Source organism: Garra rufa, chromosome 1 (assembly GCF_049309525.1).
Source record: "Garra rufa chromosome 1, GarRuf1.0, whole genome shotgun sequence".
In the NCBI taxonomy this organism is placed as follows: domain Eukaryota; kingdom Metazoa; phylum Chordata; class Actinopteri; order Cypriniformes; family Cyprinidae; genus Garra; species Garra rufa.
The window spans coordinates 52,002,331-52,016,740 of NC_133361.1; the positions used below are offsets into that span (position 1 = coordinate 52,002,331).

General features: G+C 36.2%; 1 protein-coding gene across 4 annotated transcripts; it reads left to right on the forward strand.

The window, feature by feature from the left end:
* The first annotated feature begins 377 nt into the window (after positions 1–377).
* LOC141324206 (nuclear body protein SP140-like protein) lies at positions 378–10,214 on the forward strand. 4 transcript variants are annotated; one of them, XM_073833528.1, is made up of 13 exons: positions 378–652; positions 790–888; positions 1,030–1,163; positions 1,236–1,289; positions 1,419–1,452; positions 2,747–2,905; positions 7,448–7,581; positions 8,000–8,068; positions 8,200–8,318; positions 8,406–8,508; positions 8,627–8,686; positions 8,789–8,929; positions 9,025–10,214. In XM_073833528.1, exons 1-13 carry the CDS (start codon positions 556–558, stop codon positions 9,091–9,093), a joined length of 1,272 nt encoding a protein of 423 aa, XP_073689629.1. In that variant the 5' UTR covers positions 378–555; the 3' UTR covers positions 9,094–10,214. The 4 variants fall into 4 exon arrangements, with proteins under 4 accessions (XP_073689629.1, XP_073689630.1, XP_073689631.1 ...); XM_073833529.1 differs by having other exon boundaries at positions 8,409–8,508; XM_073833530.1 differs by having other exon boundaries at positions 8,203–8,318.
* The last annotated feature ends 4,196 nt before the right edge of the window (positions 10,215–14,410 follow it).

Here is a 14,410-nt window from a genome sequence, read left to right on the forward strand (position 1 = left end):
CCATTTATGCATATAAAAAACTTGAAAGTGAATTATTACATCAATAGTGAACTGTCATTTTTCATAAGATAATTCCATAATAAACATTCATAATTAGTTTTTATTGCTTGAAAATTTATATATATATATATATATATATATATATATATATATATATATATATATATATATATGTACACACACACACACACACACACACACACACACACACACACACACACACACATACATAACACTGCTCTGACAATCTATTTTATTTAAATATAATTACAATATCTTGATAAGCCAAAAAGTTCAATTCTTTTGTGAACGTTTTCTGATATATTATAGTTTTATTTTTACTCTTTGCAAATGCACTGAACCAGGAAGCAGCTTTCAGTTTCCTTTCTGTGAGAGTGGGAGGGGAGATATTACAGCACAGACAACTCAACATGGAGGAGCCCGTTCACTTCCTGCTGTTCAAATAATGCTTTAGATATGACAGCCTTCTACATGAAATGACTCTTCCAGTGCATTCCAGAATCTGACTGACATCAAGTGATAAAATAGAGGAGAATGAAGAAACAAAGCTGTAAGAAGAGACGGTCGACGAGGTTGTCCTCCCATTCTAAATCTAAGAAGAAGAAACAAGTCAAGAAACAAAACCGTCACGGTGAGTCCAGAAAGTATTTTTTACTAATATAATGACAAAACACTGATGAATCAAGTATGCACAATGTACACTGCCTAATATATCATTGAGAAGTTTTTTCTTCTACACCTAACTGATTTTGATTTAACTTGTTTCAGAATCATCCGCAAGTCAAAAAATCACTCAAAACAAATCTCAACTTCCTGTTACATGTGGCTATAAAGAAGGTGTCCTGTATTTGAAGAAATATTCTCATAGTAGGTGCAGAAACATTTCTACATGTTGAAGAATTGAGTAATGTGTATGAAGAGCTAGACATTTTTGAATGACTTAAGATCTAGACGCTCCAAAACATATTATTCCAGTAGTGGTTGAATAAATAGATTTTCTGTCTTTAGAGCAGAAGTGCATCTTCAGTGAGGAACAATGGTTCAAGCCCACTGAGTTTGAGAGGTTTGGGATGAAGGAGAAGAACAAAAAGTGGAGGACCAGCATCCTTTGCAAAGGGATTCCACTCCAGAATCTCATAGAGGTAAGTAAGACTGCTAATAATATTATAAAATAACTATGACAAAATCTAACTTTGTTCTTTTTCCGTTCATAGGATGGATTTCTTCCAGCTACAAACTTTAAAAAAAGCAGTGTCCAGGATGCAAAGGTTTGGCTGCTTTTCCATCATTGTAGATTGGATTTGATGGAAGACTTAACCTTTCTAGGATGAAGCTTTCAAATGTGACTTAAGAATGATCGAGATGTTCATCAAAATGTCTCCTTTTGTGTTCTGCAGAAGAAAAAAAGCCATGTGGGTTTGAAAAAACAGGGTGAGTAAGGACTCATTTTGTTTCTTTTTTGGAGGAATATTTCAACAGTTATTTACTATAAGAAAGACTTTAAGAAATACTTTTGCGAAAGTATTCATTTTTTTCACATTTTGTTATGTTGCTGCCTTATGTTAAACTGCTTTTTATTAAAAATTAATGATTCCAAATGATTCCATTCCATAAGTATTCATACCCTTATCTGGGACAGTTGAAATTTAGCTCAGGATCATTCATACTGCTTGTAGATGTTACTCCACTGCATCAAGCCACACATCTGGGGAAGAGTTCAGAAAAAAAAATCTGCTGCATTAAAGGTTCACAAAAGCATGTAGTCAACATTACCCTTAATGGAAGAAGTTTGAAACAACCACGACTCTTCCTAGAGCTGGCCTCCTGGTCAAACTGAGCAATTGATGGAGAAGGGCCTTAGTTAGACTAGTGACCAAGAAGCTGATGGTCACTCTAGTTAAGCTCCATGATCGTATATGGGGATGGAAGATACTTACACAAGGACAAACATCACTGTAACACTCTATCGATCTGGGCTTTATAGTGGTGTGGCAAGACCTAATTCTCTCCACATGAAAACACTTGGAATTTGCAACAAAAAGCACCTAAAGGACCCGCAGACTGTAAGAAACAGGATTCTGGTCTAAGTAACCACAATTCCAACCATCATTTTTAAAGAAAACCAGGCACTGCTCATCACCTGCAGAGTACCATCACAACATTAAAGTGTGGTGGTAGCAACCTCATGCTATTTTTCAGTGGCAGGGACTAAGGGACTTATCAGAGTAGAAGGAAAGTTCAATGCACCAAAATATTGAGATTAAGAGAGAGCAAGAATGGCTTAGACAACTCTGTGAATGTCCTTGTGTGGTTCAGCCAGTGCCTGGGCTTGAACCCTATCAAACATTTCTGGAGAAACCTGAAAATGTCTGCCAGACCCTATCCAAGCCGACAGAGCTTTAGCGGTGAAGAGGTGAGGTGGAGAATGGCAGATAATTGATGTGCAAAGCTTGTGCATCATACCCGAAAAGAGTACTGCGTTAAGGGTATGATTACTTATGCAATGTAATTATTTCAGTGATTTTATTTTTAAGAAAGTTGTGACAATTCTGTTTTTGCTTTATCATTATGGTGCATGGAGTGTAGATTGATGTGGAAAAAAGTCATTTAAAGCAGTTTAACATTAGCCAGCAACAAAATGTGGGGGAAAAAAAATCAAGGGGTGTGAATACTTTTGCAAGGCACCGTATATTCTGTTTAGTGAATATTTGTGTATTTGTTGTAGAATCACATGAAAAGGTCGAAGACAATCAAGTCAGTGATGATGATGATGCTGTTGCTGCTGCTGATGATGCTGTTGACATGAGCGTGTTTGAAGATCCAGTCCTACCTGTTACCTGCGGCTCTCATTCTGGAAGTCTACACAAATATCGATTTTCCTCAGGTGTGGGAATGCTTTTATAACAGTTGGCATGATTATTAATAGGTTTACATACACAGCAATAAACATTTTAAAGACAAGTTAGCTGTTTCTCAGAAGCCAGGCTCATTGGAAATATGTGACTCTGCCTACATTTTTGCAAAACCTTGTTAAGTGTCACAAATCCGGTCCATGGCTTATCGTCCGCTCACAAGCAGTGGTCGCCTTGCCACTATATTGACATTCACAGTACACAGACTGTTGCATTACACCACAGACTACATCTCCCAGCACCCACTGCACTAATTAAACCTACACAGCTGCCATCAGTCAGAACTTGCATAAATACCAGGCCTTTCCCCATTGTACTGGGTCGAGTATTCTGTCTCAGAGTGAGAAGCGGGCGGATCCATATGCAAGCTTTTACTGGGACTAGGGGTGGCACGGTACATGAAAAACGTTCGGTTCGCTTGTCTCGGTTCGGTGCGTGTGTGCCTCAGACGGTTCAACGGATGCGCAATGTAGCCTCGTGCACGTAGTGCGTGTCTTTTTTGTGGGAAACAAGAGGTGTGTGTGGACATACAGACAGTAAAAGTGGAGTGCTGCAGGTTACGTCACGTGTAGAAATGGCAAGTGGGAGAGATAAGGAAGGCCGCCCGGAGTTGGAGGATGCGCCAGCATCGTATAAGGGGCCGTTCTCATGTAGCGTCTTTTGCGCGCTGAAGTTCGTTATTTCAAATGTAGACGCGCAGTATGCGCGCTCATAATGGAAGCGACGCGGTCGTGTCCGCGCCTCATCGAGATTAAACCATCCAAAGACTATAGAATACCCTTAAAGGGACTTTGAAACATCTCAACTTTTCAGAATGCCGCAAACTCACCGCAGGTCATGTGACATGAACCAACCAATCACTTGTTTAAAAGACTTAGACTTAAAAGATTTCCTCTCTCTCTTTTTTTTTTTTTAAAGATAAAATTTTTGTAAGAGCTACACTGAAGTTGGCAGTTTAATAAATGTAAGCTAATTCTTCAGTTCAATCTTTATGTGCTAAAAGGCACATACATTCCTGTAGAGATAGCATGTGCTATAGTAATTATGGTAAATACCAAAATCCGACATCGAAATTGCACATGAACACCCACTCACGTTGTAGTTTCCACTGGAAAGCTCGATATTTTTTATGATACCCGAGTTGCCGAGATGGGATAAACTTTGACCTTTCAACATGGCGGACAGCAACGAAACTATACTGAATGGTAAACATTGCATGATGTTAAAAGTAAAAAAAACTTATATAGGCTATACTTATATAGGCTTATATAAAAACTTACATAGGCTAGCTAAAACAGAACCATTAGTTAGTGTTGTCTTTAAAAAAACTATACTATTCATGATCAATAAGATATACAGCCTATTATTTATCGTTTGCGTTTTGATCTTCCTGTAGCAGATGCATTAGGGAGTTTATAACCGTTTTAAAACCTTTACCCAAGTAGCATGTGAGGACAAATTCCGAGTCCGCCATGTTTCTCTTCACTACGACAACAAAAGCACCTGAACACGACACACTGGTAATTTCCACTTCACAGGTGGAAAGCATCATCTTTCCCATATCACATGAAGGCAGCAATAGTTATAGGCAGAGTAGACGACAACAATGAGGTATATAAAGTACAAGTAATAGGAGTAATCTGTAAGCAGGTGAGGAATCCGTAGGCAGGCGGCTGGCGGAAGGCTTAACAAACTAGACAGGGAATCAAAACATAAATGGCAAGACTAGAACTAGAAACAAGAAAGCGAGGAAATGGCTCTGTAAAACATGCTAACGCTAGGAGAGCATTAAAGTGCATATTGCAGGTTAAAAAAAATTCGAGATAAACATATATTCGTGAATGAAAATACTATACGAACCGTTAATGCACTATTAGAAAATATTTTACAAGACCTAAGGGCACAAATTTAGAAGACAAAGTGACGGTTTCCTTGACCGCTCTCAAAAACAACTTTTTTTTCCACACCGCGTCATATGACGTCACGAGAGGGAGTCGTTCGCCAAGCTCTGTTGCTATTCAGTAGGAGCAGTCGTGAGTTAGTGTGTTTTCAGTAGTTATTTTTTATTTCAATTGATCGTCGTCATGGTAAATTATTGTGTTTATGGAGGCTGCACAAACTCCAGCCTGTCAGGACATCGTGTCCACGTGTTTACTTACAATAAAAAGAACGGTGCTATCTTCCGTATATGGGTGCGTTTGTGCGGATGAAGTGACTGGCCTATACTAATGCACCTGCTTCGAAAAACGCGTTCACTTTACTCTGGAGGATTATCATCCCGGCGATATGATGCAATTCAACATGAGATGCTGAAGCAAGAACCAAGTGAGGCTCAGAGCCGGTACAGTTCCTTCGGTGCACACAGCAGCTTCATCGGGTCCGCTGTCAGACTGTGGTTCGTCCGAAGCCATCAGAGATGCAGCTCGACGAAAACGTGAACTGCACCGTAAGTTTGTTTTTCTTCTCATAACTTCTCCTAAATACCAAATCCGTGAACATATTTATTTAAATAATGAGACAACGAGATGTGTAAAAGTTTTTGTAAAGCACCGTAGCTAGCTTGTAAGCATTAGCAATATCATTTTAAGAACCGTGTAAAAACGGTAGGAGAAGGCATTACTGGTCAGTTACCCTCAGTTTGTTAATATAATAATCATCAAGTCTAGTTACAGCTTGGTCACATTGTTTGCACAGCTAATTTGTAATTTATTGTCATGTGTTGTGTTTATAGGGCTTTGGGAGACATTGCAAGACATGAGGCTGTGTGAAGATCTGAAGCAGTGGAGCCAGCTGTTATTAACCACCTCTAAAATAACACATTAGTGTGATACCCACACTGAAAATATTTTTCTTTCAGTAGTATATGTTTTGTACATCTACATGTATATATTAACAGTTGCAATGTTGTGTTTTAAGTTGGGTATTAACAGTACTATGAAATAATATTTATGATTTATTGCTGTATAAATGAAACTGAATTGAATTAGCCCCAAATGCAGATCTGCTTGATATATATGTTGTACACTTCATATAAAAAATGTATACAGTAAGACAATTTGTGATTGTGATTATTTTTTATTGTTTGTCACCAAAATGGGGCCATTCAAAACCTTTATAAAGTAATCCTTCCTCTGTAAACTGTCTAATAGCTGACACAACACATGCAGGTAAGGGCTTCCTGATGAATACCAGCAGACAACTTGACTGTATGCTGTCAATATTAATTGTCTTATACCAATGGCATCAAAAAGTTTTACTGTACATGTATTTGTCACCTAAATATAGTCAAACTGTAATTGAGATTAAATTTTACTGTTTATTTGTACGTACAAGTATTTAGCTCAGAGTAATAAATGATCTCTACCATAAACTTACTCATGTCTGCTGGCCTGGAGATGCATTTAAGCTGTATGTAGAACCTATTTTGATTTCAGACAGCAAGCCTCAAAGCCTGGGTGCAGAGTCAGAGACAGCACATCAAGTTTGGGGGTATTTCCCATATAAGCATATAATGAAACAAAAAGGTGTTTATCTCTCTCTCTCTCGCGCGCGCGCGCGGTAATAAAAACCCGCTATATCACGTAACTTTTGCGTCGGATATTAATGAGTATGACACGCTTGATCAACGATCATTCGTTTGTGTTACTGGTAAGTAGAATTCAATACTTTTAGATGACAAATGCTATGATTTTGCCCGATTAGATATCGTCAGCTAACACTGATCTCTCACAGACACCTGCCCTGTTCTCCTCACACCACAACTTTATTTGTCTCCTCTGACCGCTGTTCTGTTTAATCCTGGCATGTCCCTGCTCTCTTGGCCACATAGCAGGCTCATATTTGTGTGTGTGGTTCGTCATACAAGTGTAAATAAACATTTTAAATGTTCTCTGCGTCCGAACAGTCATTGCGATCCATTGTTTTCCTATGGTTTACATTGACCGCTCTCCCTCTCGTTACGTCACTACCGGTTTGCCCGTTTTTCAGATGCGGAAGTAAAATTCTCTCACAAAAACGTCTCTAGAAGCCTTAATAGCTTATTTTGAAGTATATTTTAAAGAAAATCTGGTTCCTACATTATTTTTCTATTCATCAATTCACCGGAGTCTCTAACCTGCAATATGCACTTTAAACACTATGAAATACTTGACCCGTACAATGAGAAAGGCCTGGTATTTATGCAAGTTCTGACTGGTGGCAGCTGTGTAGGTGTAATTAGTGCAGTGGGTGCTGGGAGATGTAGTCTGGTGTAATGCAACAGTCTGTGAACTGTGAATGTCAATATAGTGGCAAGGCGACCTCTGGTGGTGAGCGGGCAATAAGCGACGGACCGGATTTGTGACACTTAGGGTATTTCGCTGCACTTTTTAGATGACACCTTTAGGGGCGCTATTAGGGTATTTGTAGGCAGAGTCCCAAATCGCTTTTTCTCTCATGCATTGACAATAAATGTAAATGCACTGCTTAACTGTAGTGATACAAGACTGTTGCACTCAGTATTGCCTTTATCTCAGGGAGTTGTGGGAGATGCATAAGAACAGAGAACTCCTGGCTGACACCTGAGGATTTTAGCAGATTGAGCAAACCAGATGGAATATGGAAGAAACACATTGTGTCTCATGGAATGCCTCTTGGGAAACTTATAACGGTAAAAAATTATTATTATTTTTTTAATATTTTGATTCAATTTTGAGAAACAAACAGTGGCTAGCAGTGATGAGGTCCTTTGACATTGTTTTACATCTGTATTAAATCCTACAAAAACCTGTGAGAAGTTCAGAGATTACACATGATTACACCTGATGTTTGCACTGTTGCACTGCATTTTAATTCAATCAGTTTTGTTTTTATTGGGTTCGTAAGTGTTTATATACTTTATCATTTACTCACGTTGTTCCAAACCTAAATTAATTTCTTTCTCTGTTGAATGTTGGTAACCAAACAATCAATGGTAGCCATTGACTTCCATGGCATTTTTCTTTTGCATGAATAAATGCTGTCTGTTGGCATGGCAGGGTCTGATCAAATGTTTTTTTCACATGTGATGTGTTTTCATGTACTTTCAGAAAAGTGTTTTGGAACCACATGCAGCAAACTGTGATTGTGGGATCTGCCAAGAACCGGATCAGAACCTGGTAAGACATCATTACTCACATTTACAAACCACCAGACCATCAGAACTCATTACAACTACTGACATTTGAAATTATTTCTACAATATGCTTGATAACAATATGGTTTATTTCTGAACGAACTCTTATCCCAGAAGAATGATGACATGTGTTTCGTGTGTGACTCTGAGGGAGATCTCGTGTGTTGTGATGATTGTCCACGAGCTTTCCATTCACGCTGTCACATACCAGCTGTAAATGAAGATTTGCCTGGGTAAGAGAGAGAGAAAGAGAGAAATCATGCTGGATTTGACATACTTAATATGTAATTTGTGTAATATTGTGTGTTTTGTTTGGACAGAAGCAAGTGGAGCTGCACATTTTGTGTGATGAAGAATGTGGAAAGTTTTAGTCAAAACGCTCAACAGGATGTTTGGAGCAGTCCAGTCTCTCAGTACACACTGGTAAATTTTATGCAACTTTAAGCCCATTCAGTGAAAGTCAGGGGGGTCCAACACAACATTTCTTTCATTGTATAAGCAAATAAAGAACACTCACATGTATGTTTGTTGTTTGTTCTAGCACTGCCAATACCTGCTGTTACATCTGCTACGTGAGAGCAAGACTGACCCCTGCAACAATGTAAATCTCATCTGCCCTTTTTTCCTCTGTCCTGTTCTGGATCATTTAAATATTTAAAGCACTTATATGCATGCATGTGATGTCTGCACTGCTGGTGTCCAGGTTTCAAGACACAGTGAGAACATCTGTGGTCCCATGATGCTGGGCAGAGTGAAGAGGAACTTGGAGAATAATGATTGTAAAACAGTGCAAGAATTTATCAATGATATTGAATACGTTTTCCACCTCTGCACCGCCAACAGGGTGAGTTTGGAAATGTAACTAACTAATCAGTTTACATGTCTTATTTCCATTAACTAAATTCATTTTTTTTTTTTTTTTCATTTCTTTACCTGTAGGATAATGACTTCAATAGAATGACCTCTAGGCTGAAGGAACTGCTTGAAACTGTTTTTAAGCCACTGTAACATCACGCCTTAAAAAGAAGTCCTTTGTTAGAACTGATGGTACTGTTTGTGTGTATTGTACAGAATTTACAGATTTTTTTTTTAAATAAAAATATTAAGGCAACATAACAAATGTGTTCAGTTATAAACAGTTACTAAAAAGTACTTACACTGCATTAAACTCACCATCTTTTGCAATAAATAAAATGCCGGTTTTAGTTCAAAATATGTATGATCAGCTGCTGTTTTCTCACCGCTGTCATTTTCTTTGTGTGTATATTTCATTGTTGAGAAGCACACAGCACATATTTATATATTTATCTAAATGCCACTCTCAGCGGTGTCAGCAAAGTGTTCCCTTTTTTCCGTAAACATATTTACAGCATATAACTGTAAAATATTTTATTATTTTATGAATTTTTTGTTCTTCTCTCGAGCAATGTATTATAAAACAATAGATATATTGTTGTACTGTAAAATTTATCATATTTGGATTGTCACATTTTTATTTATTGTAAAACTATGTACTATGTACAGATTGTGAGATGAATGTATTTCAACAGTTTTTTGATATTTAGTTGATTTTTTATATTGAACCTTTTATTAATGTGCATGTTTATACACGAATACAAAATGATTAACATTAAAAACCACCTCTTGCAGCGATGAGATTCGATTATTAACCAGGGGGTTAATAACGGCCTCCTGAAGCGAATCAATGTGTTTGTATAAAAATAAAAAAATATGACGTAAGTGTAGCTTTAGAGTTTTGTTTACAGAAGCAAAGGAAGCACAGTTTGTTTAGCAATTTTTATTCAAAATTTTAAATATGGATATTTTGTACGCAAACACATTAATTTACTTCAGAAGGCCTTTATTAATTGCCCAAAGCTGGGTGGAGCACATTTTATGATGGATGGATGCACTGTATTGGACTTCTCTAGGACTACTAAACAGCCATTCATTGTCATTACAGTTTTCTTCAGGTTTTTGTTTAGCGCTTTTTTGTGTTTATATGTTATATTTTCATTTAAATTAGCTTTTTTGCTATCTTTTTTTAAAAATGCCATAACTATGTTTAATTGCTATTCCTTTCTGATTATTATTAAATGTTACATTTATTACTTTAATATATTTTTCAACAGTGCTATGATTTCATCTATATGATGTTTTAAGTTTACAGATGAAATGGCTTTTTATGAATTTCTCTTGATTTGATGTTTTCACCTTTAATGAGGACTAATTAAAGGAGTACATAGTTCACTTCCAGAACAAAAATTTACAGATAATGTACTCGCCCTCTTGTCATCCAAGATGTTTGTGTCTTTCTTTCTTCAGTCGTAAAGAAATGGTGTTTTTTGAGGAAAATATTTCAGGATTTCTCTCCATATAATGGACTTCTATGGTGCCCTGAGTTTGAACTTCCAAAATGCAGTTTAAAATGGCTCTAAACGATCACAGCCAAGGAAAGAAGGACCTTATCTAGCAAAACGATCGGTTATTTTCCAAAAAAAAAAAATACAGTTTAGATACAAAGGATCTTTACTCTGTGTGGAGATTAAAAAGTGTATAAATTGTAATTGTTTTTCAAAAATAACCGATCGTTTCGCTAGATAAGACCCTTCTTCCTCGGCTGGGATCATTTAGAGCCCTTTGAAGCTGCATTTAAACTGCATTTTGGAATTCAGCACCATAGAAGTCCATTATATGGAGAGAAATCCTGAAAAGTTTTCCTCAAGAAACATAATTTCTTTATGACTGAAGAAAGAAAGACATGAACATCTTGGACGACAAGGGGGTGAGTACCTTATCTGTAAGTTTTTGTTCTGGAAGTGAACAACTCCTTTAAGGACTGTGTAATTTTTTATATGAAACAAAAGTTAAATGTGTTACAGGGACAATGATATAAATTATAAACAAAGTATGAAAATATCCAGCTTTCATGTTATCAGGTTTTTAACAATAAAAAAGAACAAAAAAATAAATTTTTACAAAGAGGGTGTTTTAGCCCACCTATGCCCCCCAGTCCGACAAAGCAATTTGCTAAACATTTAAAGCAAAATCAGAGTACAGACAGTTTTAGCTGAAAATGAAAAAGAATATAATCAATAATTATGAATTAAAAATTATAATAGCCAATTTGAAACATTTTGTTAGCTGATGCTAGCTGGCTAACTAGCTACCTGACGTTAACTTGAGGTAATTTCTAAATATAAAAATTCAAATATTTTTATTCAACCAACTAGTGAGAATGAATTTGATGAAAAAACAAAGGATTTGATGTTCAGAGCAGAATAACTGCTGTAATTGCCTATTGCTTCCTGGGGGGCGTTTTACCCCACTGACTATGTTTGAGAAAAAACATGCAATGTTTTCATATCATATACAGTAGGCTATATGTGATGTTCTTGATGAACAAGCTTAAAAACTTTTTTCCTTACTGCTAAAAATTTAATAATTTACTGTGAAATCCGTACTGTGTATCACCAGTGTAAGTTTCACGGTGACTTGTCAATGTACTCCCATAGTTACCATAAAAATGTATCTTAATTTCATTTTGTGGTTATTTTTGAAAAAAAAAAAAAAACAGTAGGGGGCGTTTCCCCCCACTCTACCCTGTTTGCTAATAGGCTTAATCTACAAAACTGTTCTCGAAATCTGAGCAAGGTAAATTTTTCACAGGACTCTCCTTTGATTCTAAAAGGATACAAGACCGAAAGTTTGACAAAGGTGAGCTACTACTTTTCAAGTAGCACGCGCTTTCTCATGTCTTCCACAAAAAGCTGTACAATTCACGTCGCTTCGGCCTTACTAGCATTCGTTTATTGATCTCTTTATTGAATAAAGTAAATATTGTGATATCAGAGAGATTTGACACGTGAGAGTTAACCAAAAAATTTTTTGTTTAGCTGCCAACAAGACGAGCTATTTGGACATAGGCAATATAACATTGTTAAATATAGACGACAGTCGCTGTGCTTATGTTTTTGTCTCCTTTTTATGTATATATTTTTTGCTTTACATACACACTCGTAGATAATGGAAAAAGCCCTCCTGGTCCACTTACTGCTGTTTAAATAATTATGGTTTTAGCCTACTGTATATTTCCAGTAATTTGTAATGTCAGCTTCTGATTCTCTGAGTATGTCCTATTGTGTGCTCGAATATTTATATTTTGAAAGATTGAAAGGTAAGTTTGCATTAAAGTAAAAGCGCACGAAAAAAAAGGGTGATGATGTCTCTGTACAGGAAAGGTTTCATTTCACTTGCTGCAAGTTTCATTTCTGCCTCAGTGCTTGGCTGTGCCCAATGAAGTGAGACAGTTTCAGTTTATCCTTAGGTTTCATCATCATCAGACGGTACGTTGGTTATGCTACTATCAATTAACTTTATTAGTCTGGGTGGATCTGTGGTAAAACATTGTTTTGTTTACAGTATATTAGGGTAATATTTAAACATTTTTGGAATAATAAAAGTTAGAATAAGGGCATGATCTGTCGCTCGTGCGCTTTTGTATCCTCACAGCCATTATTTTTTAAATAATAAATGCGACATAAATGCAGAAACTACATACAACTATATAATAGATATGACAGTTCCAAAGCCACCTGTACAGGTTTCTAATCTGGCTAAATTTCCTTTTATTAAATTGGGAGGCATTAGTTAAAATCTTTGTCAATAATTGTTGATGATATTTGTGTTTAATGTCTGAAACTAGTATAGCAGGTCCAACAATCTGCTTTCATTAGGTCATTCTCATTCACAAAAAAACAAACAGCGCAATTCATCAACACACTGTGAAGAACACAAATAAATTACCCTGCTACCAATGAAAATGAAGGAAGCTCAGGTTGCCCTTGTTTTATTTGCCTGTGTGGGAGTGGTTATGGGATAGGTAAAGCTTATTGTAATAGACTAAACCAGGAAGATCTTACAATATTTCAGTTGGCTACATGGTGAAGGTAAGATGAAAGGTGCGTTGTGTCACAGAATATTATGCTATTGCTATTAATAATGTGAAATGAAAGTGAAAGTTAAATAAACATTTTTTAAATTATGTCACAATAGGTTTTATACATTAAATGTTGTCATTGACTTTTTTAATTGTACAGAAGTGGCATTTCCTGAAGAGCTAGAGATGCCAGAGAGATTTCTGTTGATCTGGATTACCATAGCATTCATATCATGTGGCATAATAATGCATGCAACTTCACATAACCTTTTAATAAATCTACTATTATGTTTATGTGTATCACACTCACTTTTATGTCATCAGTTCAGTTCTAGATTTCACTTTTTTTTTTTTTTTGCTTCACCTTCTCAGTGAGGTGCTCTTTGATGCAGTTATTCTCATTAATGCTGGACAGGGATCAGTTTGACCTACTGTAGGACATACGTATCATGGGTAAGCAAAAAAGTCTATAATCATCATCTTAATGCTGAATATGAACACATATATGTCTTTACACATACTAAATTACAATTTTTTACAGGTTCTCACTTCTCAAAGACTGATCACAAAGACAGTGTGGAAACTTCTGCACATTGTCAGGAATCGGAACAAAGGAAAAGAAAGAGTAATGAGTCGTTCCAAGAAAGTAAGTGCAGTTTCTTTTAATTTACATATTGTTTTAATGCATACCAGGAAGCAGGGTCATAGACTCATTTACAGTGACAGGTATCACAATTATTAAACAGGTTAAACAGGTTGTATTTCGTAAATGAAACTCCTTTCTAAATAGCTCATTTACATAATACATAAATGCAACAATCATTCAAGACCTTTAGATTCAGGAATTCAGATAGCTGAGCAGTACGTTGAGCAATTGTAATTGGCCTATATTCATAAGACTTATGTAAAACCATATATGTGTAAAATATAAAAAGCCTTTAAAAATGGCTATAATAAATAAAAAAAGTCCAATGACCGCACACCAACGTGTTGCAGCTAACCCTTCATCAGGGTATGCAAAAACAAACAAAACAAAACAGTTCTTTATCAATGACAAAATATGTTCAACACACAACACAATCACCAATACCAATATTAATAACATTATGAAAATATATTTAGTCAATAGTAATAGTAACAATAGTTTGTTTTGTTGATTTTAGATATATTGTGTCTGATTGATGTTGTTGATGATTTGTATTTCCTTTCTTACGTTTTGATCTAGTCAGGTGATCATGTCATGTGATTAATTGATCGCGGTGTTGTGCGGTTATTAGAGATTTATGCTTTTAATTTGTTTTTAATATTAAATCCAACAGCTTTTTATATTTCACCCATCCTGTCTTGGCTTTACATTTATATTCTTATGAGCTGGATTATCCCTTA

Bases quoted from the DNA above. Each gene is read 5' to 3' on its own strand.
- LOC141324206 (XM_073833528.1), top strand. From the start codon at position 556: ATGAAGAAACAAAGCTGTAAGAAGAGACGGTCGACGAGGTTGTCCTCC. The intron at 7,582-7,999 runs GTAAAAAATTAT...ATGTACTTTCAG, and splicing joins CTCTTGGGAAACTTATAACG to AAAAGTGTTTTGGAACCACA. The intron at 8,069-8,199 runs GTAAGACATCAT...CTCTTATCCCAG, and splicing joins AAGAACCGGATCAGAACCTG to AAGAATGATGACATGTGTTT.